General features: G+C 32.5%; 2 protein-coding genes across 2 annotated transcripts; both read right to left on the bottom strand.

Moving 5' to 3' along the window:
• Positions 1-783: 783 nt before the first annotated feature.
• Positions 784-4,655, bottom strand: LOC134273575 (sialate O-acetylesterase-like). The gene is made up of 9 exons (XM_062755767.1): positions 4,576-4,655; positions 3,855-4,174; positions 3,527-3,665; positions 2,873-3,044; positions 2,652-2,737; positions 2,314-2,444; positions 1,644-1,798; positions 1,248-1,446; positions 784-1,070 (listed from the first exon to the last, which is right to left on the bottom strand). Exons 1-9 carry the CDS (start codon positions 4,631-4,633, stop codon positions 825-827), a joined length of 1,506 nt encoding a protein of 501 aa, XP_062611751.1. The 5' UTR covers positions 4,634-4,655; the 3' UTR covers positions 784-824.
• Positions 4,656-12,239: 7,584 nt separating this feature from the next.
• LOC134273586 (matrilin-2-like) lies at positions 12,240-19,921 on the bottom strand. The gene is made up of 10 exons (XM_062755779.1): positions 19,656-19,921; positions 19,283-19,556; positions 17,693-17,910; positions 16,974-17,065; positions 16,758-16,844; positions 16,211-16,371; positions 15,247-15,365; positions 14,244-14,475; positions 13,584-14,033; positions 12,240-13,023 (listed from the first exon to the last, which is right to left on the bottom strand). The coding sequence occupies exons 1-10, from the start codon at positions 19,902-19,904 to the stop codon at positions 12,467-12,469; spliced, it is 2,439 nt and encodes an 812-aa protein (XP_062611763.1). The 5' UTR covers positions 19,905-19,921; the 3' UTR covers positions 12,240-12,466.
• Positions 19,922-25,736: the final 5,815 nt, after the last annotated feature.

Genomic DNA, 25,736 nt, shown 5'->3' with positions numbered 1-25,736 from the left:
CAACACTATTTGAGAAAACTTCCATTTAATTTGGCGACATGTATACATGGATTTCCTATATTGCTTACCCGTTGTGGCCCCACTCTTCCCCTACGTGTCATCATTTGAATAAATCTTCTCTACGCAAGGAAGTTGTCACATGAGTTTCAGCTATTTTGGCGCAATAGTTCCCGAAATAGAGATTTTTGAAACTTGCATCCAATTTTTTCTTAATCATTTATTATCTCCACTTGAAAAGGGACATTCATGCAATGGCCCTTCATTTAAACAAACCTCATATTAATAAACCATGCATGCTTTAATTGCGAATTAAAGGGTCTTTGAGAAAAAAAACAGTCAAATATTTTTACATTCATTATTGTCAAACGTAAGTTAGTTTTTATAAAACAACACGCATAATCTTGTTTGGGTTTTTTTTTTTTGGCTAGCAAACAATATTACAATACAATTATAATTAGGTTTTTTACATTATTTTACGAATAAATTTTATGATGTCTCATAAAAGCCTTCAGAATTATTAATGTAAACTCTTCATGTAGAATGTATGTTTAAAGATAATGATGAATCAATGAATTAATTTGCATGTTTATCAAAACTTTGAAAATTGCAGAATAAACAATTATTTGTGTGTAATAAATCAAATCACAAAAACTATAGAAGAATAATTATTAATTATACATACATCATATGACATGAAAGACGCGGAAGGAATCGCCATCGTTTTTAAGGGGCGGCATTGTTCTAGATACAAAAATGAGACCAATGATGTAATGGGATTATTTTTTATTTTGAGAGATATTACATCAATTTAAACTCAACATTATTCAGGAGCTGACATGGAATGTAAACGGAGGTCCAGGTAGATTATTAGATTTTCCATACACAGCACATTGATGCAAAGGACACGGGCTTTCATGCCATGCATATCTGACTTGTACCACATGATTTCCGTGCGCACAAGCAGATATGTCAAGAGTAACAGTAGCATAGTCATGTGACGTCATCGTTACATTCATCCAATGGGTGTCAAAAGAGTTGCAAATCTTGGTTGTTTGATTAACGCAACACACCTTAACAAATAGAAAAAAGCCTTTTGCCAATACATGTAATGTTAATGATAAGATTCACTTCATTTGCATAAAAATTCCAGATACATTTAAAGAAATAAATTGCCTCTTTTTCATATTTAAAACATATTAAAATTTGTCAGAACCGGCCAGGCAAATACTAGTAGTGAAGCTTTCTACCTCAAACCCTTTGTTCGATCTGACTTCAATAGGATTTAGTCCTCGTCCGTATTCTATAGTAAGATGGCGTTGAGTGCTGTCAACTTCGGCAGATGTTGGAAAAGGTCCTTCAAATTCTACCCCTGGTTGATGATAAGCCACACCCAGTGCCCCAAGATACAAACGATAAGCTACATCATGTTTATAGCGGGGATGAATACTAGAGTCAAAATACATATTGTAAATAGTTCTCTATAAATTGGAAGTTTGTATGATACGCCCTCCTACTTTAAAAAAAATATTCTTTAACCTACTAATGTTAAATTGACACTAATACAAATGTACATCGAATTCTTTTCGGTGAAATACAGCCAGCTTCACATAAGTAGTTCTTCACAGTATAAGTAACACTCGTACCTTCCGTAGGGTGATTGGAAGTCAGGGAGATCGATAGCTACAGCCATAAATACATTGTGTAAAAGTGAATTAGGAACATATCCTATGTTAGCCGTCTGTGACCAGCGAAGCTGTGGAAACCCAAGACCTTTTCCTTCCTCTCTGTAGGGTGCTAGCTGTTCCAAGATTCAAACAATCTTTCACATACTTTTATAATTGTTTCCTCGGGAGAATTAAGTTTAATGTATTGAATATTCTTCATAAAATTTGAGAGAAGATATGGAAGTGAAATGTTGAATGGATATATGTATACTTCTATCTTCAGGCGTCTCCATATGAGTAAAAAATTCTCGAGAGGGGCGATAAACAATATACAATGAATCAATCAATCAATCAATCAAACAATCAGTTGGTTTAAGTGATAGATTTTCAAGAAAAGCAGAATTGGTGTATAACTTAAGATTTCTGTACACCAGCTGTTATAACATCAGCTTCTTTTTTTCGCAAATCATCCGCTTTAGAACCATCTGCACCGACTATTAATTGCCATTCATGAAACATTCTTTTTCAATACACAACTTATAATTAATAAGTGATCAAAGTGAAAAATATTCACGAGTTTCAATTAAAAAGGATCGCAAATTTTGAGTATATTTCTCTCTGACGAATAGAATTGATAAAATATATGCACCTGTACAAATCCGAAAGGGAAAGTAGGGCTAGTTGTTCCTCCAGAGGCGTGGCTAAACTTGGACCTCCAGTCCTCAATCATTTCGAGAAACTGACATGAATATTGATACGCATGCCCAGCATTCGATTCCCCTTTAAATTAGGCAGAGTTTCAGAGTAAACATAAACCTTTGTCTCGTTCTCATTCTTGCTCTCAATCTTAACCAAAAATTCCCATTAAGTGCAAACATTTTTAAAGGTTAAATGGAATTTTAATGCATAAAGCTTTGAGTTCATATTGAAGAAGAATAGGGTGAGAGTTAACAATTATCGAAGATATTAGTATATTTTTAATTATACCTTGGTACCAGATAACTCCTTTGATTGTATTCCTTAGAATTGGATAAATCATGGCGTTGTACAATTGGTTATTGGAGTTTTGATTTCTGTTACGAAAACAGAAAAGTTGGTATCCTAAAACTTCGAATATCAATGAGCTCTTCTTCGGATTGTAATAAAATTTTAAGAATTAAAGTCAGCGGAGCTTATTTAAATCAAGGTAGACAGCCGGCAAAAAAAACCTTTTGCGACGACCATGGAATCCTGCACACGCAGAGAGAGCATCTGGTGATGACCAAGCCTCAATCCTAGTACCACCCCAATCTGTCTGCACCAAACCAATTGGATAGTTAAAATGTTGTGACAAGTATTTTCCATAAAGCCAGCAAACAGCCGAATAATGCTTAATGCTCTCTGATGACAAAAATAATATAAATAGTAATTTTTTTCAAATTCATTTCCATATATTCACATCCAATGAATATTTTCTCCTTTATTTCTTAAGAAAACCCATTGCGTTAATCACTGCATGAACTACATGAGGCATGTCACCTGTACAGATTTCTTGATCAGTGGCTGTTCCATCCATGAAACGTATAAAGACGTTTGCATCATAAATACAATAATTAAACTTTTTAATCTTTCTTTAAATGATTATTTAAACAGATATAAACATAAACAATAAAATGTCTTTCTTTGTTTGTTATTACGGGAATTAACGGTCGCAGCTATTGCAGAAAAAATTTACATTACCCGCTTACGCGGATTATGTATTTTTCTGCAACAGCTACTTCCATTTATTCCAGTAATACATGTAACAAACTTAGAAAGTATTTTATTGCTAAAATAAACTTTAGAAACCGTAAAGAAAAACTGTTTACTAATGATAAACTTACGCTGAGATGGTTTAAGCCATGGTGAATCTATCTGTTTTACATCTGTATAAGGAGTTGGGGAAAATTCATTGTGAACTTTAAACAGACGAATGTTTTGGTAATTTGCACTATCAGCATATTCTTCAGTTGCATTTACCAGCTGAAAACAATATGCTTAATAAATGACGCAATTGAAAAAAAAGTTCTGAATTTACATTAGAGCTTCAGCGTTTTTTTTTTATTTTAAAGAAAATCCATATGCATCTAGCTTTTTTTCAAAGAAACTATTAGCAAATCAGTACGATAAATTGTCATTTAATTCTGGATTACAAAATATTGGCTTTCTCACCCCATTACTTGAAAACTCCATATTACTTTGTCCTGAACAAACCCAGACATCACCGAAGAGGACATCTGAAATCTGAACTGTTCCCAGTGTCGAAGTTGCAGACACCGTATATGGACCGTGGTCAGAAGGACTTGTAAACGTAGCCTCCCAGATCTGATGGCTGTTAACAGTAGCCCTTGCAACTTCATTGTTGTTTAATTTTATGTGTACTACATCACCAACTTTGCTTGAATGTCCCCATATAGAGGTACCCATGGCACTTTTCTGCATCACCATGTGGTTATGATAGTAGGAAGAAAATGTGAAGTTTGCTGCCTCCACTTTGAATGGAACAAATGCAGATTGTTTTTAAGCACTAATCCCCAAAAAACATTTCAAGGTAATTCACCAATACATTATGTTCGATACTCGCACCGTAAGTTCAATTTTTAATTAAAGAACTGCACACAGGCATATGATGAAAACGTTTCCCCTTAGGATAAGGCATATCTAATTCATGTTCTTTTTTGCGAGAAATTAAATTTAGCTAAAATAATCTCAAATTGTCGGAGCACGCGCTCGAAAGGTACTATTTTATTTTATACGACGTGTCCTTATTGTTTGTGAACGAAAATCAGCGACGATTCAATGTCTGATTGGATGAATGATAATTTATAGACTGTGATATAGAAAAAAGAATGCATACTCTTTAAAACAGTAAATATATACATTGTATACTCACAAAAATATGCATTGCTGATAAATATTGCTATAGCAAAGATGTTTTTTGATAATTCCATCGTCTTCGAAATAGCTCAGTATTTTAAGACTGAAGGACTTAAACCTTAACGGGAATTCTTATCAGTACTACTAATATACGTAGATTTCGACCCAAATATCTAAGAGAACAATTGAAATGGCATTGGAAGTCACTTCACAACACTAATATAGGTGCAGATAAAGAAATGCAAAGACGCCAACTATAGCAACCTCTAATGATACAACCGCTTAATGATAAAGATATCATTAAGCGTTGCAAGACAATGCTTATTGTCATAAGTTATTGCATTACTGGTTGACATTCTCAACCGCTGATGCTAAAACGCCGCTTAATGAAAGAATTATATTTTTAAGCGATTGAAAAAGTCAACTATTAATGGGATAATATATGACATAGAGTGTTGAATTGCAACGCTTAATGATATTTCTATCATCAAGCGGCGTTGTAACATAAGAGGTTGCCACACCACACCTTTCCCCCGAACCAAAAGAGAGAAAAATTCTATAATGTCATAAGTTTACACAAAGCATTTTCACAATTGTTCTTAGCGCGCTTTTTTGATATATTTGCTCTTGATCAGAACGTGTTTTGAAAAGTTACAAAATCTAAAAACATGAATATTGCCTTTCACTTGCATTGTTCGCCTATGTCCATAGACTTAGAGGATGTAGAATTAATAAGTTCTGTTGCATGACATTCTAATGCATCCTTACTTTTTAAGTCGACACTTTCTGGACATTATAAAAAAAAATTTCTATATACCGGGTACATAATTTGTAGGTGTATTCTAAAAAAAGTTGACGCTGTTTTATGTTTTATATACAGGAGGATTGTACTTTATGGCACAAAGAGCTACAACCACGAAGTGCCAAAATATGCCCTGTCCCCAAAATAAATGATATTTTACTCTGTGATAGGTTAGACTTTGTGGGTTATAACACAGTTTATTTTTTAGTGATATCTTTTCCAGTTTTCTTTTAATAGTCGTTTGAAAATGGTATTGTTTCAAGTAAAATCTACATGTATAACGTCATGACTTTTGACGTTATATATATACACAATGTCTATTGTAACAGTATGACGTTAACGTTATTTAAATAAAGTTAATTATATCTACATTATTGGGAAGGGGGATCTGCTAAAATAAACCCTACCTAAGAATTTAATCATTGGACCATTAAGAAGTTTGAATCATGAGATAAATATAATGTCATGTAGCTAGCTAGTTTTTGCTTTGATTAAGAAAGTGTCAAATACTGTTATATTGTCCTGTTAAATCAAAAACAACTTTTTGAAATGATACATTAAAAGAAAATAGGGGAAAATTATTCACGGTGTAAATATTACCTGTATCCACAGTATTGATTAATCCGTAATGTCACGAAAAAGTGAATGTTAAGTGTTCAATTTTTTTTTTTTTTTTTTTGGGGGGGGGATCATAGAATAAGCAACAGAAGGCTGTTTTAATAGCCGTTGCAACTTGTGCGATTATTCAAAACACAAGGGTCGTGCGAAATTAACATTATCATTTGTATATACATGTATTTGTTGCGTATCATGCTTAATTGTATGGCCATTTTGTTTAAAATTATCCCTCGGACTTGCTGTACATATAAAAGGATATAATTTTACCGATATACCTTCACACGTTTATTATCGTCAAGTGTTATCCCTTCGGTAGAAGCTCTAGGGTAGTGTACATTGCTATGCATACTGGAAATTCATTCGAGATTCACAGTCAAAGACATTTGGCGGCACTTGTTTGGATAAACTGTAAATTAATTACCAAATCTATAACCACATTATCTAAACCTTTTTAAACGCCAACAGATGAACAGGCGCGGATCCAGAATTTTTTTCCAGTCAAAACAATATACAAGCCAGAAATCTCTTCTCATGCAAAAAAAAGCAAACAAACAAAACAAATCAACAGCAACAGCAACCCCCCCCCCCCCAAATAAACAAAATAAACCCACATAAACTCCTTTCCCATGTTTCGGATTGTTTCCCACATCTTTTCAAGACACGGTCTGGAGACGGCATACAACTCTTTCCCCCAGAATGGGAGACTATGGGCATTGTGGTCGTGGTTTGCGATGATGATTGTGTTTCCCATACAAATAAACCAAGACTTTTTATACAAACTCAACACAGAGTCCAGGGTTTCAGTGTCATCAAGGAGGGATCCAAGGTCACTTTTACTTAGTTTAGCTTAGGTATTTGAAACTCCGCAAATCCCAGTCTCTTCATTTAGATCCGCGCATGATGAATACCGGGTACACAGACAAAGGAGGTAATGTTTATAATTTACCAATTCAACAAATTCCAATCAAATCGCTATCATCTCGGGGATAGAGAGAAAAAATGTGAAAAAAACACATCCTAAATACAAAGCTAGCATATTTTAAAATTATGATCTATGAAGGCAACGAAATTACATGCACGAGATAATTCTGATATTCTGGGACACCCCATGTATTAAATAACTGCTGTCATTTTATATAATGTTTGATACCCCTTTTGATCAAAAACTGGAATATGCAAGTCCGTTCAAGTGTAGATCAAGGCCAGTTATATGTTATGCAGTTTAAGATCTATATTATTTTTTTTTACAATAAAGAAGATTAAAGATCACCCCCTTCTGTTGTGATATGGAACGCTTTCGACCATGCAACAATTATAAAATCAATGTTGCTGATCAGCCGGGGATATTTTTACAATTATAGAATAAAGAAAGTAAATTACCCTACCCTGTTGATTTATGTTTGTATTTATGAATTAAAACGCCCCCCCCCCCCTATAATTGCGCCCATGAGAAAAGGGTCCTTATGACATTTTCACTAAAACAGAGAAATAACGTCATAAAGACGTGACGTTGCAGATCGACGGCGAGTGTCAACGCAGATTTTTTTTACCACGTGTTTACGTTTTTAACACTAACTTATGTTGTAGGTCTGAATATTGATAATAATTATAGAATTTCATTCGCATATTTGATTTGTGTCCAAATCCTTTTGTCCATTAGTTTAAATGAAAAAAGACATAATTTTATTCCAGATCGGTTCCTTTACTAGTACAGTTGAAGCTAGTATTTATATAATTTATTACTATGATACATATATACATATACATGTATGTTTTGTTTTTTTTGCCAAGAGCTTCATAAAATGGACTAAATGGCTTGTTGAATACATGGACGAATGAATTCGATTTTGATATATATGGACCAGTTTGAGCAGTCTCGTGTCAAAAGTATTCGTAAAAACATGGCGTCACGGAGATTGAAATTCGGTCACGCGTTAGTTTTAGACATCGTTTTTAGAAACGAAAGTAGAGTTATCTCTCTTACTCTGTATCAAACTTCACTGGGACAGACATTTATCACGTGATTGGTTGATGACGTATTTTTTCGTCTGCATTAGTTACTTTCGGTCTGTAAACCAACATGGGTAGGAAGGGGAAAGAATTGTGTTTAGAAGAGAAACATTCTATTTTATCACTGAGACAAGCAAGTTTGACACTAAAAGAAATATCGGATATTATCGGAAGACCATTATCAACAGTGCATACGTTTTTGAAGCGTCAGAAAACAACTGAAAATGTTGAAAACAAACCAAGAAGTGGCCGACCCAAAAAGTGCAGTGCACAGGATGAGCGACAAATTTTTCGAATGGCAAAGTTTAACGGAATTAACGAATGTTAGGAATGAAACTGGTCCTGGAACTGTCTCAGAAAGTACTGTGAAAAGAATTTTACATAGAGATGGATACAGAAGACGACTGGTAAAGAAAAAAATGCGTGTGCGCGAAGTGAATAAAACAAAGCGTGTGAAATGGTGCAAAGAAGCAAAGAAGAGAACTGTGGATGACTATTGGAAAAAAGTAATTTTTACAGATGAATGTAAGGTTATGATCGATGGCGAACGACGTGTATATGTATGGAGAAAAGCCGGAGAGGAATGGGACCCACCTTGTATTGCACCACCCGCCGGGCGACGTTTGGATTTAATGATCTGGGGATGTATTACTTATAATGGAGTCGGCACACTTTGTGTTGTAGATGGGAACATAAATGCTCAGAAATATATAGAGATAATTGACAATCATCTTTGGCCTGTCGTTGCTGCACATTTTCCATCAAATGAATACCTTTTTCAAGACGATAATGCCCCCGTTCATAGGGCCAGGTCTGTGAAGGAATTTATGGTTCAAGAGAATACACCGACAATGGAATGGCCTGCTCAAAGCCCTGACCTGAATATAATCGAAAACTGCTGGCGAAAACTTAAACAGGAACTGTGTAAAAGGGTACAGAATTTGAGAACCGCAAATGATCTGGAAACGGCCATTCGACAGGTATGGGAAAATATCCATCCTAACTTCATCCAGGACCTTTACAGAAGTATTCCACGCAGAATCCAAGCGATAATAAAGGCAAAGGGGTGTTTAACAAAATATTGAGGTAAGATTAAACTTATAAAATAATGTAGACTGAAGAAAAACATCGATGACCTAATTTTGTTTACATCGCCGCCATTTTGTTTTTACGAATACTTTTGACACGAGACTGTACATGTATTGTACTAGACACGGAAATAAATATAATATCGCAAAAGGATTTTGATCCGCTCCACCATTCACAACATGTAAACATTGAATCACCGGTGCAGGTTAACTTTTGTACGTTTTGTTTTTATGCGATGTGCATATATTTGGTATAAAAATGAAGCTCTGTTAATTTCTTCTCAAGAAAGAATTTAAACTTTAAAGTATAATTCTTCTGAAGGCTTCACAATTCGAGAAGAATACACAAGAAGAATATGATACATGTAGATTTTGTTTAGAAGTAAAATAGATCGATGGCTGATATAGGTATGTAAATTTCGGCTATAATATGTAACACCTCTCGTAATATTATAAGGAACTTGAAATTGACATACTTATCCAAGTTCAAGATTTTGTTTCGTGGAATTGCAGACAATGTTTAAATCCTTCAAATTCGTACATTATTTCTTTTTTATTAATATTTTAGCAGCAAGCTAGCACAATATTATTTTGCTTGTATGACGAAGGGCAGACGTGATTATGATATTCCATGTTTTCAGAGTGATATGGATCCAGAAAAAGGGGGGGGGGGGGGTTCCATTTTTTTCAATTTGTTAATTACAACGAAGATAGTGTACAGCTTTAAAACGAAAACAGGCGATTGAAAGGGGGTGAAATTGGAGATTATAGAAATAGACCTCTGTTAATACATGTAATTTAATGATATCGGGTAAAGTTTAAGTGATTCATCTTGAAAAAAATTAACTACCATCTAAAATGGTTACAGTCTTTATGACGTCACAATTGACGTATTTGTATTACTTTTAACGTCATGTTCAAAGACTGACGAAGAGAAATGTAACTTATATGTTTTTTGAGTTTTGAATTCAGATGATATAAATCGAATATCATGCCTCTCCACAAATTTCGTTTCAAACGAACTACTGGCTATTTTTTTTAATATATAGTGTATAATTTTTATATAAATATAGTTATATAAACCAAATATTACCGAATGATTAACAAAACTGGTGAATCTTTGCGACATCAAAATTTAAATGTAAAGGCATATTTCATATTGGCCACACGCATGAACAACGATTATATTAAGCGTGTAGATTCGTATCAACAATATTTATACACATGGTAAGTATGAAAGTTGTTCTTGACTGTGGCCACACTTAATTTTGGCAAATTCTGTCGAAAAATTGGCTTTTTATAACGTTTTTATGAAACTGTTGCATTTTCAAACCATCGCACGTGCATAACACCGCATTATTTGACAAAATGAGTTATGTAAGGAAAAGAAGTATGTTGTCCTCTAATAATTAACGTATAATACTGGCCATGAATAGAAACTAGATTTTTGTGAAAAACACAGGGCCAAATATGATGGTTCGTGGCTTTACCTCTTTTACTTTTTTAGTAAAATCTCCTTTAATCTGAACTCTATGCTAATATTCTTTGCTACTGCAATTGAGCGTCTCTTTTAAAATTGCAATCTCTAAAGTCATTTTTTTTCAGCAGTTACCTCTTGACCAACAAGGTTAAGCAGTTGGACTGTTTTTTTCAAACTTTGGAATTTCTCTTTCGTTTACATTCTTGCAATGATTAAAGAGGGGTTCCAGACGACGTTCCTGTTCTTAGAAAAGAACTACAATACGTAGACCAAATGCGCTTGTTTAAAACAAAAATATGAAATAATACGTTGCTGTAATGAAAATATTTTTTTACATCCTTATCCATGCAGTTATTCCATTATAATTTTACTCGATAGTCTAATTGAAACCTTTGAATGATACATGCACTTCCTGCACATCAATGCTCTATCAAGGCATTCTATCCATCAAAAATTGATCTTAAAATTAGGAAAAAATCTGTTTTCTGTTAAAAGATAAAACAACTTGAGTTTTATAACAAAACTAATTTTTATTTTTTCACGAGTAAAGCATGACATATGACAAATTAAAGCAATTATTTTTTTTTTTTTTACAAATTGTTAATATTTTCTACTTTGAACGTTAATGAAATATAAGATACAACATTAAATATAAATGAAAACTACTAGTCGATTTTTTTTTTCTTCAAATGAACCGAATTCTATTTTTTCCCTCAAGTAAAAGGTAATTCAAATTGTCCATCCTTCTAAATTTTTAACAAATATTAATCTTTGACTACCATGACTTTTATATATGTCGACTGTAGATTCCAAATAGCAGACACCAAAGATTATTCAAGATCTATTTCATATTTAGATTTTAGCTGACTTAAGACGATGGTGGCAAGGCAAACATGCAACTAATATATATATATATATATATATATATATATATATATATATATATATATATATATATATATATATATATATATATATATATATATATATATATATATGAGGAATAGGGCTATTGGCCACTTCGCTCACTTGACCTTGCTGTTTTTACAAGATTTCCCCCTTATCATATATTGTGCCCACCCTTTACCTACCCCTTGGTCATAATTCAAGCAATTTCAAATATACACAGCTTTTTTCTCGTCCAGTGGTTCTAAAGAATATTTTGAAAAATTATTCCTTTATATTGCAATGTGTAATGTGAACAATTTATTGTCTACACTGCCTCAAGAGTCTTCCACACGAGATTCAGTTTCCAGCCCAGTTGTTTGTAAGATTTTTCATGATCCCAATCTATCTGTAGGCTATCGGAAATTAAGTTAATGCTGTCACAGATGTTTCAACTATCACAATTAAGTAAGCGTATCATAAGCTCTTTGGTCGATAGAATAACACCTATCGATTGGTAATATATCTTATCATTTCGTTTAGATTTTAAGTCATGTTGACTACAGTTTTCTCGGTGACATTTCAGAGGAGAATACTTTCTCCTCCACGACATCTGATCCCATTTGTGGGGTTTCTTTGAATCTATATTTGTACTGATTTATCAATTTGAAATCCAGTCTTTTATCGTCCTAATTTTCAAAATATAAAACTGAATGAAAACCAACATCTTTATATAAGGAAAAATCTTTTTAAATTTGGATTTATTCAGCTTGAATATCGATTGAATACAATATGTGTTAAGAAATAAAAACTCAAAAACATTATTTTTCATTTAATTTTATATTAGAATATATATTTTCAATTTCACCCATTTAAATTCAAACAAACACATTAAATATATATTTATACGTACTAAATATACAGCAGAAAAATTAGTACATATTAAACATAGAGCAGGTTAATAATCTTAAAAGTTACGTAAACGTACAATTCTTTTAATCTTCACTTTAATTCGTCAAATTATTTATTTGTTTTCATCAAGAAGATTTCTTAGAACCTCTTTCAATTTTTTGAGGTTACCTCTTCTTTTCTGGTCGTCGGTGTCATCTATTTTGCTTTCTTCAACTTCGCGCTCAGACTCCATTGCGTCATCATCATCATCATCATTATCAAAGCTATTGTTATCATTGTTTCTTTCGTCATCGTCATCAATGAGGTCGCTGTTCTCGGATTCCTGTCGTTTTCTAGTGGACCAGGTACATATCTTGTAATTGTCATCAAAGACGAGGCCTCCAGGGCACGACTTTAAATACGGTACACCATTACTGCATTGGTAAAATCTGCCCGGGTCAAGAGGGTCAGGAAATGTCTGGTAACCTGCTCTTTGACATTCTGCTGTTTTTCTGGAAACGCATGTTTGATAATCTTTGTTGAATTGAGTCCCAGGAGCACAAGGCATAACGGTAGATCCCCCAAACGCATCACACTGAATAAACTTTGTCTTGTCTTTCGGATATGGAATGTGATAAATATTACCCTTGGGTATACACTTGGAATTAGCCTTCGAGGGTTGAGCTATCCCTACATAAAAATATCTTAATTGAATAATAAATATATTTGACTACATTTGCAATGTTATATGATTTGCTCTTACCGTACACAACTGCATTTGAGTGACTTTACCGACAAATCACCAATACGTATTCCAAATTTAAACACAGGAAGTACATTTAACAACAAAAAATGTTTATTAGTCAACGAAATGCTGTGGAATCATTAATGTTCGTGGAGGACTTATGTTCGTGGCTTTCATGTGTCACCCTGACCCACGCATTTTCATCTGCACGAACGTATATATAAACATTTGTTTTATTATTTATTAAAAGTTAAAACAAAAACGAAAGAAGACTTGTAATAAACGAAATTACGTCGCCACGAACCAGGAAAGTTTTGGCTACCCACGAACATTGACCCCGTGAATAAAAATGATTCCACAGTATGTATGAAGTGAAATAATTGTCAAGTAAAGGATCCCCTGCGTATTTTATAAAATCAAATAACTCATATGTAGAGACCATTAATCCCTTTTTTGAAACAGTTTTGGGATATTATTCTAAATATGTACATGTATATCTGATTACCATTTTCACAGTTTGAGCCCGTGTATCCAGTTTGGCAATAGCAGGAGAAACCACTGGGCGAGTTAATACAGCTACCTCCATTTTGACAAGACGAAGACCGACAGTGGTTTACAATGACATTGCATGTTTTACCAGTATAACCATTTGGGCACGAACAGTGGAAGTCGTTAACGAGATCCGAGCATGATCCACCATTCCTGCATGGGTTTGGTGCGCAATCGTCAATATTTACCTCGCAATTTCTTCCAGAAAAACCAAAGGCACAATTACATCGGTAACCGTTACCGTTCTTCAAACAAACCCCCTGATTTTGACATGGCGAGCTTTCACACATATTTACTTCGTTTTCACATGATCTCCCAGTGTAGCCAGAAGCACACTGACATGTAAAACCTCTTGGGAGATCTACGCATGTGCCGCCATTTTTACACGGACTTCTTTCACATTCATCTGAAAATAAAATTATATTTACTTAAATGTACATGGTAACTACAGTTGCCTCATATACACATTTTACAAACTTTTCCATACATATCCCTTTTATACCAAACTCACAAACGGTACAATTCTTTAATGATGTGTGCACGTATTTTTTCTTTTTTTTTTTTTGGTACAAATATATTTAGATATACTTATACTACTTTGTCATCATTTGCCCACCTATTGCTTGAGTGAATATAATGCTGAATGCCTTGTTTCTTGTCTTGCAATATTCCATCGTTGTAACTAACTTTCCTATGTAATGAACAAATACAGTTCTACCACGGTTTTTAATTGAGAACGAGGCTGGATCGCTGTCTCGTGCTTCTCCTTTCACGTCATAGAAAACCTCACTTGGGGTAGATGTTTCAACTGAAGCAAAGAGTTCGACTTCTCCACAGGTAACGTTCGCCTAAAACAAATTCTAATACATGGTTTATCCTATATGACAACCTAATGTATCGATGTCCTATATTAGAGTTTTTTTAATCATAATATAAGAAATCAACACCAAAAATTGAATAAAACCCTGATGTAGAAAATTGATTAATCAACTGAAATTGAACAATAGATTAATAATTGAAGAAACAATCTGTTTTCACTTTTAAAGCTATGAAACCAAGATTGAAGAGCTAAATATATTTAATAACCATCTATAATTTTCGAAGGCTTTCATTTATTAAACCCATCTGCAACAACTAATAACCTCCAGGGAAAAACGGTTACGAGAAAAAAGTTCGTTATAATATATGAAAAAGAAGTTTGTCTACAATAATTTCGTGGTTTACAATTATAAAGTTATTCAATAAAATTTAAAAAAAAAAAAAAAGCACTAAAAAGTTTTAAATTATGAAAGATATATATTTTTTGGTGTAAAATACCGGAAATATTTTTTGATTTTACAATAAGATTATGAAAAGAAGAAAATTTGATGTATTTCTACTTTGAATTATTTCACTTTCAAAAGTAATTATTCTGTGCCATTAAAATCAATGTCTCAAAATTCAGCTAAATTTAATATAAAATGTTCGCCCTTCGAGAGAGAGAGAGAGAGAGAGAGAAGGAGAAAATAGAGACTTAGAGAGAGAGAGAGAGGCAGAAAGAATGGGAGAGAGAGACTGAGAGATAGGGGGATGAGAGAGAGCCCGATAAACTGAGAAAGAATGAGAGAGAGACGGCCTACCGTTATTACTGTGACTTGAGCCACTGTGTCGATTTCCACAGTGCCCTCAACATCCCGGTTTGGTTTTAAATCCACCTCCACTTTTGTTTCATTATTAAAGAATTTCACTTTCTTTGGTGCTATAAAGAGAAGGTGAACATTCTATCACAGATTGTGGGATTGCTCGTAAAAACATTTCTAGGATTTTTTTGGAATTAATTTAAAATCATGCATTCAATATAAAATTTCCGAAACAAAACATAATTATATACATGTACATGTATATAGTACATGTATATACTTTTGAGTTTAGTAGACTTACAATATTTAGACTAAGTATATTTTATTCCTGGTACATGTATCAAGCCAATGAGTGAAATGTAGGTATAATGTAAATTAGAGGTACTGTGAGCACTTAACTCACGATGCAAAATGATACCCCGCCTCCCATATGATTATAATTGTCGAGTCCTATTTTTGCTGTTGGAGACCAGAAATGAGTGGCAAATCAAAAGGTAAAACGGATGTGCAATGCCATTATGTAATAAAGAATCAGTGAAAATATTAAAATTTTTTTCAGATGTATAGGAGGAGTTGATGACAACAGACAGATACCCCTCAATATTATAGTAAGCATGACTTTGGGTTTTCCTATGGGAATTCCGATATAGGTGTCCCATCAAAAAGTAGAATAGGAGGTCACACTGTCACTATGTAACAAATATTCTGTAATTATAAAAGTCTCAATAAATTTCATTCAGTGGTATGAAAGATTCGAATAGGTGATGGTTTACAAAAGGTGTAACAGACAGAAAACGCAGATTTATATCAGTACGTGTTCAAACCCAAAATAAACAAATATACCAATAAATGTGACATGGCAAAATGGGATCAGGTGCCTAGAAGGAGCATAATTTCCCTATCGACACGTCACATCCACCGTGACCCCCATGCTATTTATGTAAATGACGTCAATATATTTTACCTTTACAAGATCGTCTTCTGACATCGTACAGAATATTGTTAATTCCCGAAAACCCCTGTAACATAAACACGTGAACACAAGTCGGCTCCGAGGCTGCAGAGGTTATTTCCTCCCTGTCAACATTACCTATGCCGATCACGAAAATGGATACGCCTTCAGACCTGTAGGGAAAAAATGTATATTTTTTCTCTCCTTGAGATTGAAATTTTCATTTTTTTAATAGATGAGTTATTATCTTCTCAGCTTTTCCGATACCGTACTATGGAGTCGTAGTTTATTGGGTTTTTATACACTCAGTTAAATATTGTAAATATTACAAATGACTCTTAAAGGGGCATGTATACACACTTGCATTGAGGTTCTGTTTTTTCCTCTATTTTCAAAAATAATCAACTGCAGTAACAATAAACGTTTCAGCACCTCAATCTAGTTGTTCTAAGACTTTTTAAAATCGCATCCTCATGTTTAATTAAATAAGGAAGAAAAATGACAACGCAACAATACTGAACGCCTTTGTTTGTTTGTTTTTTTTTTCATGTGTTCTCACTTTGTTCTGTTGGCCTCTTTGGCTGTCAAAGTTTTATTTTTGGATTTTCCATCCGTGAGCAGGATCATTACTTTTGTGGCATCTTTTCTAGGAATACAGGACAAAAAAGATTCATTGAGGAATTTAAACGAGAATTATTTTTTTTATGAGTGTGGTACTGTTGATGACTTCTAATTTTCTTGTATCAGACGAATGGTATATTTTTGTCTAACTTACCTTGACGATCGGCTGAACACAGAACGACCGCTCTTTATACCTTCTCCGATACGTGTACCTCCTTGTGCATAACCCATGCTATGAATCGCTCTCTGTACGAAAACTTGTGTATTTTTTATTTTTCTGTCACTTTAATTTTTTTTTTTTTAAATATATTGTTTTTTTACTTTCGTCATCTTTTTAACAAATTCTAAGTTGAATTATTTACTTATACATCTTCTCTTTCAGCGCCGCGTCAAAAATAAGACGTAAAAATAGGTAGCGGCTGTTCCAATTCATTTGTATTTTTCATATGACCTTAAAAACGTAGGTCCCGTGTCACGGTAGGCGTTGGCACGATGTACTGCTTAATGGCCCTGAATGCCGATTTGTATTTTTCACAAGATACGATAACGTCTCCATATGAGTGAAAAATATGAAGTTAAACAATATACAATAATAATCAATCTTTTCCAAAACTTCTTAAAATTTTTTTCAAATATTGATATTAACTGGGTTTTCCTTTATCTAATAAATAAAATTATTTTGCATTAAAACTTGGTTTTCATTTGTCTAATAGATAAAATTAAATCAAAATGCGGTGTTAAAAAAGAGCTGTCGATATTTTTGGCAAATTTGTCAAATTCCTCAGGGTTTCCAAATATTTACACTGGAGGTGTTGTTGACCTAATATTCAATTCACCTACCGATCTGTTTTTTATCCATAAAATCTAACTCACCTGAATATATGATTTCTGACTGTATCTATTTAGATCAAACACTGTTGTGGCGGATGTGTGGAACTTGACGAGTCCGACCCGAAATGCAGTCTTCGAAATGGTAATCTGGTCCACAAGGTTCTCGAGAAAGGTCTTCATTTTATCAAAATCTGTGTCACCGATGCTTGTAGATTCATCTACCACAAACACGAGATCTACTGGTTTCATGTCACAGGATACTACAAAACATGAGACGAATAATAAAAGGCTTGTTTCAAAATATTCGGCAATATTGTTATCAAATTATGAAATTTCTCAAACTTTTATTTAATATCATTTTATATGTTTGCAAGTCATTAGATTTTAAAGGACATCATCATGCCTAACAAATGTGAATTCAAACTCTCTAAATCAACGTTGCAGATTAAACATAAACTGCGAACGGCGAGGGCACACTGAATGAATGTTTATGCGCACTGAGCGAACGGTGAATACCGCAAAAATTAGGGTATAACGCTCATTTGTATTTCGAGGAAATGCAGATTTAGCGGTAAACTGTTTATACCGTAAGCGTCTTACCACATTAATTTAATTATTTCCATTTTACACAACCATATTTTGTTTGTTGTTTGCTTTATTTTGTTTTATTTTGTTAATGAAATACGTCACAAAATTTTTGCTGCTCGTTATGACGTCACAATGAAAAAGCTTTCACGCTCGTTAACGACGTTCGATCCTGATATTTAAAGTCTTAAACTTTTTTTGCCAAGTATATTTTTAGTTTCTACATACATAGCTTAATTAAATTTCAAATCAAAAACATCGTAGTGTTTTTTGCGCCAAATTATGACACTATGAAATTTTATTTATTCAAAAATTTAAAATCTGGAATTTCCTCCAATATTTTTATCCAATTAAACATGTTAAAGCATGAAACAAAATGAATTTTTCTGTTTGACACTTAAAAATTGTGCAAAAAAAGTTTCTATTGCTTCGCATAATCAATTATTTGACCTTTCTGCACTAATAAAATGGTATTTTTCCGGCATTGAAAATATAATAAGCAAGAAAATTATTTTAAAGTCATATATTTTTTTTGTTTTAAGCAAATAAAAGTTATCTTGAATATTTAGATGAACATCAAAAGTATAATATAAATTGGCTCAATTTTTTCTCTGAAAGTGTAATATATTTACGTATTTGTCACACTTTGCTGATAGTACTCATAAAAAATAATTTGGAGATATTTCAGAACCAGTTAACATATTTCACAGCAAAAACAGCTTTGTGTGCAACCATCATGAAAAATAGGCAACTAAAATTAACAGTACCTTTTATTTAAATGGAAAATCATGCTTTTGGTTTATTTTATAGTCTCTGCAATTCATTTAATTTTAAATGACATTGAATATAGTTTAATTTGAATGTGAATTAAGTTCTCTTGTTAGAACCTAAAAATGATGCTTAATTTTATGAATGCAAACCTCCGCGAAATACGGTGAGTGCACGGTGGGGGCACACTGAACGAATGTTGATGCTTTAACATCATTGCATTGGCCAATCAAAGAGTGTTTTACAAAACAATTGCATAAAAATGAAATTTTAACGTACCTTGGCGAAGATTATTTACTGCAAGAAAATCATTTTCATGTCCACCAAAATATTTTGTCCAAAAGAGTGCTTGATCATCGACAGTTGGGGGAATGGTAGTTCTGTTTATCTCAAGAACATATTGTACATACAGTGCAGCTGCAATGCCTGAGTATAATGGTTTACGAAGGTCTGACCACGTTGCGCGGGACCAATCTATGCTGAAGTTTTCTTGAATACGTTGATTTCGTAGATTGTCAGAAGTTTTGGTAAGACGAAAATTCTGTTTATTGATCTAAAAACAAAGTTATTGGACAATTCATCAGTTACTTTAGTAACTGTTTAGGTATTTTTTAATCGCAAACAAGAAAAAAAGATATTTTGTAAAAGCTACCTGCCAGATACCACCATGAAACCCTTGCCGATAGGTGTCGCTTTTCTCGCCATCTTTACTTGCAGCATAAGCCATTCGTCTCAGAAAGAAATTATCATTAGATATGATACATCGCTCTCTAAGTAAATCAACCACGGCTTCCACCACAGCAGATCCGCTCGCGCCCTCTTCTCTGGTCTTGTCCACTGTATATACAGCAGACACAAGAAGCAGAGTTACGAAGATGGAAAATGCTCCCATATTATCCATCTTGCTGTTGATCAAAATTAGTCTGACTCAGGGATCTCAAAATGCCAAAGTATTTATAATGGTTATGGACAAATAAACAACCGTAATTTGATATGCAGGATTTTAATTCGAACAATTTTCCATTGACATCCTCGAAGATTGACCAAGGTGGTCTTATCTTTTCTCAAATCAAATAAAATCCCAATTTAGCTCTCAATTTTGTTAAATATTTAGTCATTTCTATGAGATTTTCTTCCTGGTATAAATATCCGTCATCTGTGCATTTATTCCATGTAATCTTTATATTGTTGATGTTAAATTGGTTATTTGAGGTAATTTCATTGTACCTGTATATAACTGACAAGGTCTTACTATGACATTTTCTTTTGTGTTTTTATTTTTTTTTAAATTCCAACCCGTGTGGTAAAAATGCATCTGTCATATTTTTTACACGCGATTTTTTAGAAACCGTTTTGATGAATTTTTTTTTAACTTTGCAGGAGACATTTATGTTTGAAAGCCAGAATTATTTTTTTTTGGTATTGGGCAAATAAACTAAACGAGCTTTCATTTGGCGCCGATCTATGGACCACATCCTTAATATAGAATAGTACTCTGTCCACAGATAATTTGTTTTTAATTTCTTGTCACACTTTGCAATTAAAAATTTAAAAATGTATGTAATTGTAAAAAAAAAAAATTCTTTTTCCACCTTTTCAAATTTCTGTTGTACATGAATTATTGTTGGGTAATCAGAGCAGTTTGTTATGATGACAAAGATTAATTTTGTTTAAAATAGTCAACGTATTTTTGAAAACTCTTTTTAAGTAGACTAAAGCCATGATTCTTGTTAACTTCTCTTTCTTATTTAATACATGTAAAATATCCTTTTTACATGCATATGGGATTTAAATCTCCTAGCTGATTCGATATGCAAGAGTATGCTCCACATCCGAACGGTTTTTAAAAACGAGGCAAACTATTGGCAAACAAGTTGATGAAACATTGATATCTTCATATCCGTTTAAAGTCATTTTGCATTTTGGTTGAAACAATGGCTTTCGTAGCAAATAGAATATGATCTTGTCAGCAAGTGCAATCAAATACATTTATCATCAAGTGTAATACTGGCTGACCCTTTTCATACAAGTGTTAGGTCATTATTTTTACTGCATTTTTAACGGATTTTCCACTTTGTCCGATTGTGATAGTTAGCACATGGCACAACTTCACATATTTTAAATTCTTTGTGGGCTAAGCCTATGGACAATGTAATAATTATCTGAAGGAAAATTTCATTAAACATTTATGTCTTTTGCTTCTTTTTAAGAAAATCTGTAAAATTTCATGTTGACTCAAAATTAGCTTTAAAAATGATTAATTTTGGTTATTTTTCCATAATTTCAATTTTCAGAAAGAAGTTTTAATTTGTTTCTTACCTCAGTTTCATATTTAAACAAATCTAAGGTTATTTTCTTGAAACCATTGAGGTACGGTTTAAATATCCTTTGTTGGGAGCAATAAAAATTAAATGTTTTCAAAAATTTTGGAATTGGCTAAAACATTAGGGATTAATTGACTGGTGAGAGACTCTGGAAAGAATGTGACATAATAATAATTTTATTTTTTATACACTTTTTATTTTACTGTCTTAATTATCATTCTGAATTCATTGTTTGATGCATTTCTTTATTTTAAACAGAAAAACCTCAAAATGAACCATTGCAAAGGTAATTTTCCTTCAGAAAATGGGGTCCAAAGCCTTCTCCCACATTAGTATTTGGATATATTGCGTAAAATTTCGTACAAATTCACAATTCTTTGTGGGCATAGCCTGTGGACAATGTAATAATTATTTGAATGAAAATTTCATTAAACATTGGTGTCTTCTGATTCTTTTTAAGAAAATACGGGAAAATGCACACGTTTAAGACATCATAATTGGCATTTAGAAATTGATATGAGAAAAATGATTTGGATTATTTTTCTGCATGGAATTTCAATGATTCAGAAAGAAGTTTTCATTTGTTTATTACCTCAGTTTCATATTTAAACAAATCTCAGGGCAATATTTGTATTGAAACCTACCTTGTTCGTTCAAGTATGTTTAATTGTATTCTTTGTTTTATTTGGAGTGTGATGTGCAGATTTTGCAATCACTTCTTTTACCTCTGTGCTCAACTCGATCCACTGATTTACGCCCCATGTTTTCAAGTGATGTTGTTCAGTGTTTACAGACACACAAGGAACAGGACGTCACAACATTTCAAATTTTGTTTATTCATTTTTTTTTTTTTATTTTTAATGTCTTAATTGTCACTCACTGATTTCATTGTTCTTAGCTAGTTATCTTTAGTTTGCACACCGGCTGTAAAATACATTATCATAATGATTTAATAATGTTTTATGATCACCAGGCAGCTCATTTCATGTTATATGCACTCTGTGTCCTCTTAAAAATGCAATCCAAGAGAACTACTGCATTGTACTGTCTATATCAACTGTACATCGCCATTCTATCATTTTTTTTTTTTTTTGCTTTTTGTTTAAACTAAGTAGCTGCCAGTAAGATATTCAATGAAAGAAACTAAATAAATAGAGCCAAAAATAACTCAAAATTTGAAATTAGCTAGTATATCGAAACATAAACAGCCTTTTTGAAATTATATTTGCGCTTAGCAACAGGCGCTTGGCATTTTTAACTTTTCTTCTCACAAATAAAAATATCTCATATGCTTTAATGATTTCTATATGTCATTTTATTATTGTAGCTTAGGGGATATTTTTATTTATGAAAAGAAAGGTTAGAAAGGCCACAGATCGCCTGTGATTTTAGAATGTTTCTTCACAACATACACTTTGTTTGTTCACTGTACAAATTAAAGCACAACTGAGAGATAGTTATATAACCAAAATGTCCAGAAAAAAGGGATTTAATTATGAACTTCTATGCCACACAAAGTTATTAAAAGACTTTTTTGGCATACTGACATGTGATGATAAGGAATATATGTTGTTAAAACCCATTTTTATGCATTTTATTTTTACTGTAAAAAATATACCATTCGCAATATCCTCAGCTTCTAAGAGATATAGTAGATCTCATTAGAGATACTAGCAGTATTAGCAGCAAGAATAAGAAAAATAAAAATAATCTAAAATATTCCATAAATTTACCCAGGAATTTTAGGAGTGGGATCTTGTTGAATTATCATAGATCGTGGGAAATCAATGTTCGAGGAATTTATTGTGGTTAGCCCTTATGTATTAACATATCCACGAACATTGAAAACTTTACAAAATAACTTTTAATTACTTTTACATGTAGCACAGATAATTTCTCTAACTTTGTAGACTTACATGTTACCCAGGAATTAATCACATTTTGGTTAACCCCTGAAAAGGGTATTTATAGGCTTTAAGACTGTTGCCCAATCTATTCAGTATATACTGAATAAATATTGTTTACACAAACTCCTATAATTGATTAATCCTCAGTATTTTAAAATATATTTTAAACGAGCGCATTTCTTATATTCATATCGTGTCAAATTAAAAATTTTTCAATAGCAACAATCATCCTTTATTATTTGTTTAGATCTTTAATTCTGTTCAAGTTTCTTTACAACACGAATTAACTTTAATAACTTCCTGGTCCAAGGTTTATGAAAGAATTTAGACGTTGTCAATAGATAGAAACATAATAACATCCATACCAAAGACATTTTCTACCCGTATCTATTAATAGCTACGTAGGTATTTGATATAGTCCCTCTACTGGTCTTGAACAAGGTAACTTCAAGTGATAGAACAGATTCTAATGGTAATGCAGTTCTCTGTAGAGAAATGAAATACATTTGTAGTTTTTTTTTTAATGTCGCGCAATTTCAAATTGCAAATAAGATAAGTCTTACATAAAAAGAAATCAAAATGTAAGTTTTACATAAATATTCAGGCACATTGTATGGTTGTTTTGTCTGACAAAACTCATGTTGGCCTCAAATCCCATTTATGACAATGTACAGTATTTTATTTGATTGGTGAGTTGGTTTGTAAATTGGTTTGTAAATTGGGTAGGCAGTTTTAAATTGACAGTGTACATGTACGGTTATTTATTTATTTTTTTTTTAGCAAATATGACACTTACAAAATTTGGGATTATATTCCACAGTCTTACACTGTTTACTTACATGAACAAGAAATATTTATTTTTTATTGGAAAGTATTTTTTCCGTTCAAAATCACACATTTTGATTAAAACAAGGAGAAAGTTTCTTATATTCCGCTTTTTCCCAAAATCATTCAACTGCATCAGCGTTTATTTTCCTGAACTAAAGAAATGTCAGTTCAGCGGAGGAACGTATTGGGATCCTAAAAATCAACTTAATACGTTAGAGTATAATTGTCAAAATATTTAATAATATTGTTGTTTGTTTTAAGCTGAATTTCAATCATCCAACAAATAACTTAAAAAATGTATTTTTAAAGTGACAGAAAACTAATAATAGTTTTGGATTTTCCAGGTTTATCCCGGATGATTGGATCTATATTTAATGACCCGGATTTACTTAAAATGTGATATATATATTTAAGCAACAAAATGAGATTTGAAAGAAAATGGCTTATAATGATAAATTTTACACATCATACATTTTTTTTTTTTTTTTGGCCTTTTGGCATAAAATAGGTAAAATTCCATCTTGATAACATCCAAATTCATTCTACCATCTTTGAAAATCACAATGGTAAAAAATTATAAAACTTTGAGGATTTTATAGAATTCTTTACAGTGTAGACATAAAAAAAACTTACATGTAACAAAGATTATTGGAATTTTGATTTCTCGTCTGTAAAACGATGTTTGTTTTCCCTCTTCCTGTTTAGTATAAATCAAATGATCTGAATTTTCACAAACTTTTAACATACATGTTGACAAGATTCAAAGGGGGGAGGGTAAAAACAATATATAATTATATATCGGTTCCTCCTTGAAGTAAAATATTTAGAGTCGGCCGATTTTCAGCTAGTCGAGAGAGGGCAAGTAAACATTTTTTTTTTTCAAATATAGTCGTAAAGCAGATAATTGAAAAATCTCGAATAACCCCGGTTTCAATTTAATCAGGTCTAAGTTTGTCTACTCATTTTACCAACACTCGTCGCGAACTTCCGGCTTCCTGGAGTTATAATATGGTATTGAAGTCCACACGGCTCGTATTTTGTGTTGATTGCGTTTGTTTGTTTGCGTGACTGATTTTACTTCTGTATTGGAGATAGTAATGATTATCTATCAAATTGAATATATTAAGAGAAAGAAGAACATAATTATTAAAAAGGATAAAGCAACACAAAATTGAATGAAAAATAAGGTGAAAGTGAAATTAATAAGCATCAATAACTGTGGACATGTATTAACAATAATTTCAAAGAATATATAATTGAAATTCATTTTCAAAAAGAGAAGGCACTTTATTACTTTAAGCAAATATATATACAGTTTAAATTTTTTTTGTCCAGTGTTTTAAATGAATAAATATTTAACGGAGAAATATTTCATTTCTGTTTGGTAAATATATGTATATCTTTGAGTGATAGAGTGGGGGGGGGGGGAGTAGTACTTTTTAAATAAAATTGTCCAACAGTTTTCAGTGAGAACCTAAGTATATGAAATGTTGACTCTTATAATCCTAGAAATAAAATATATTGTCATGTTAAGAGTATGATATTCTGTGGGGGTTCTGCAAGTCAAATATCTCCTTTTTCTTAATTGATTTCAAGGTTCATTGTAACATTATAAAAATTGTTATCAAACTCATATTAATGTGAACTTTAAACAATATGTATTTAAGTTGAAAT

The sequence above is a fragment of the Saccostrea cucullata genome, unplaced genomic scaffold (assembly GCF_032062105.1).
Source record: "Saccostrea cucullata isolate Sc308-1 unplaced genomic scaffold, CSIRO_AGI_Scuc_v1 ctg981, whole genome shotgun sequence".
Lineage (NCBI taxonomy): Eukaryota > Metazoa > Mollusca > Bivalvia > Ostreida > Ostreidae > Saccostrea > Saccostrea cuccullata.
This window is presented reverse-complemented; position numbering and strand designations above follow the sequence as displayed.

Bases quoted from the DNA above. Each gene is read 5' to 3' on its own strand.
- LOC134273586 (XM_062755779.1), bottom strand. From the start codon at position 19,904: ATGGATAATATGGGAGCATTTTCCATCTTCGTAACTCTGCTTCTTGTG. The intron at 17,911-19,282 runs GTACGTTAAAAT...CATGTTTTGTAG, and splicing joins AGTAAATAATCTTCGCCAAG to TATCCTGTGACATGAAACCA. The intron at 14,476-15,246 runs GTAGGCCGTCTC...AATTTGTTTTAG, and splicing joins CTCAAGTCACAGTAATAACG to GCGAACGTTACCTGTGGAGA.
- LOC134273575 (XM_062755767.1), bottom strand. From the start codon at position 4,633: ATGGAATTATCAAAAAACATCTTTGCTATAGCAATATTTATCAGCAAT. The intron at 4,175-4,575 runs GTGAGTATACAA...TTCCATTCAAAG, and splicing joins TATCAGCAATGCATATTTTT to TGGAGGCAGCAAACTTCACA. The intron at 2,738-2,872 runs GTTTTTTTTGCC...TTTTCGTAACAG, and splicing joins TTCCATGGTCGTCGCAAAAG to AAATCAAAACTCCAATAACC.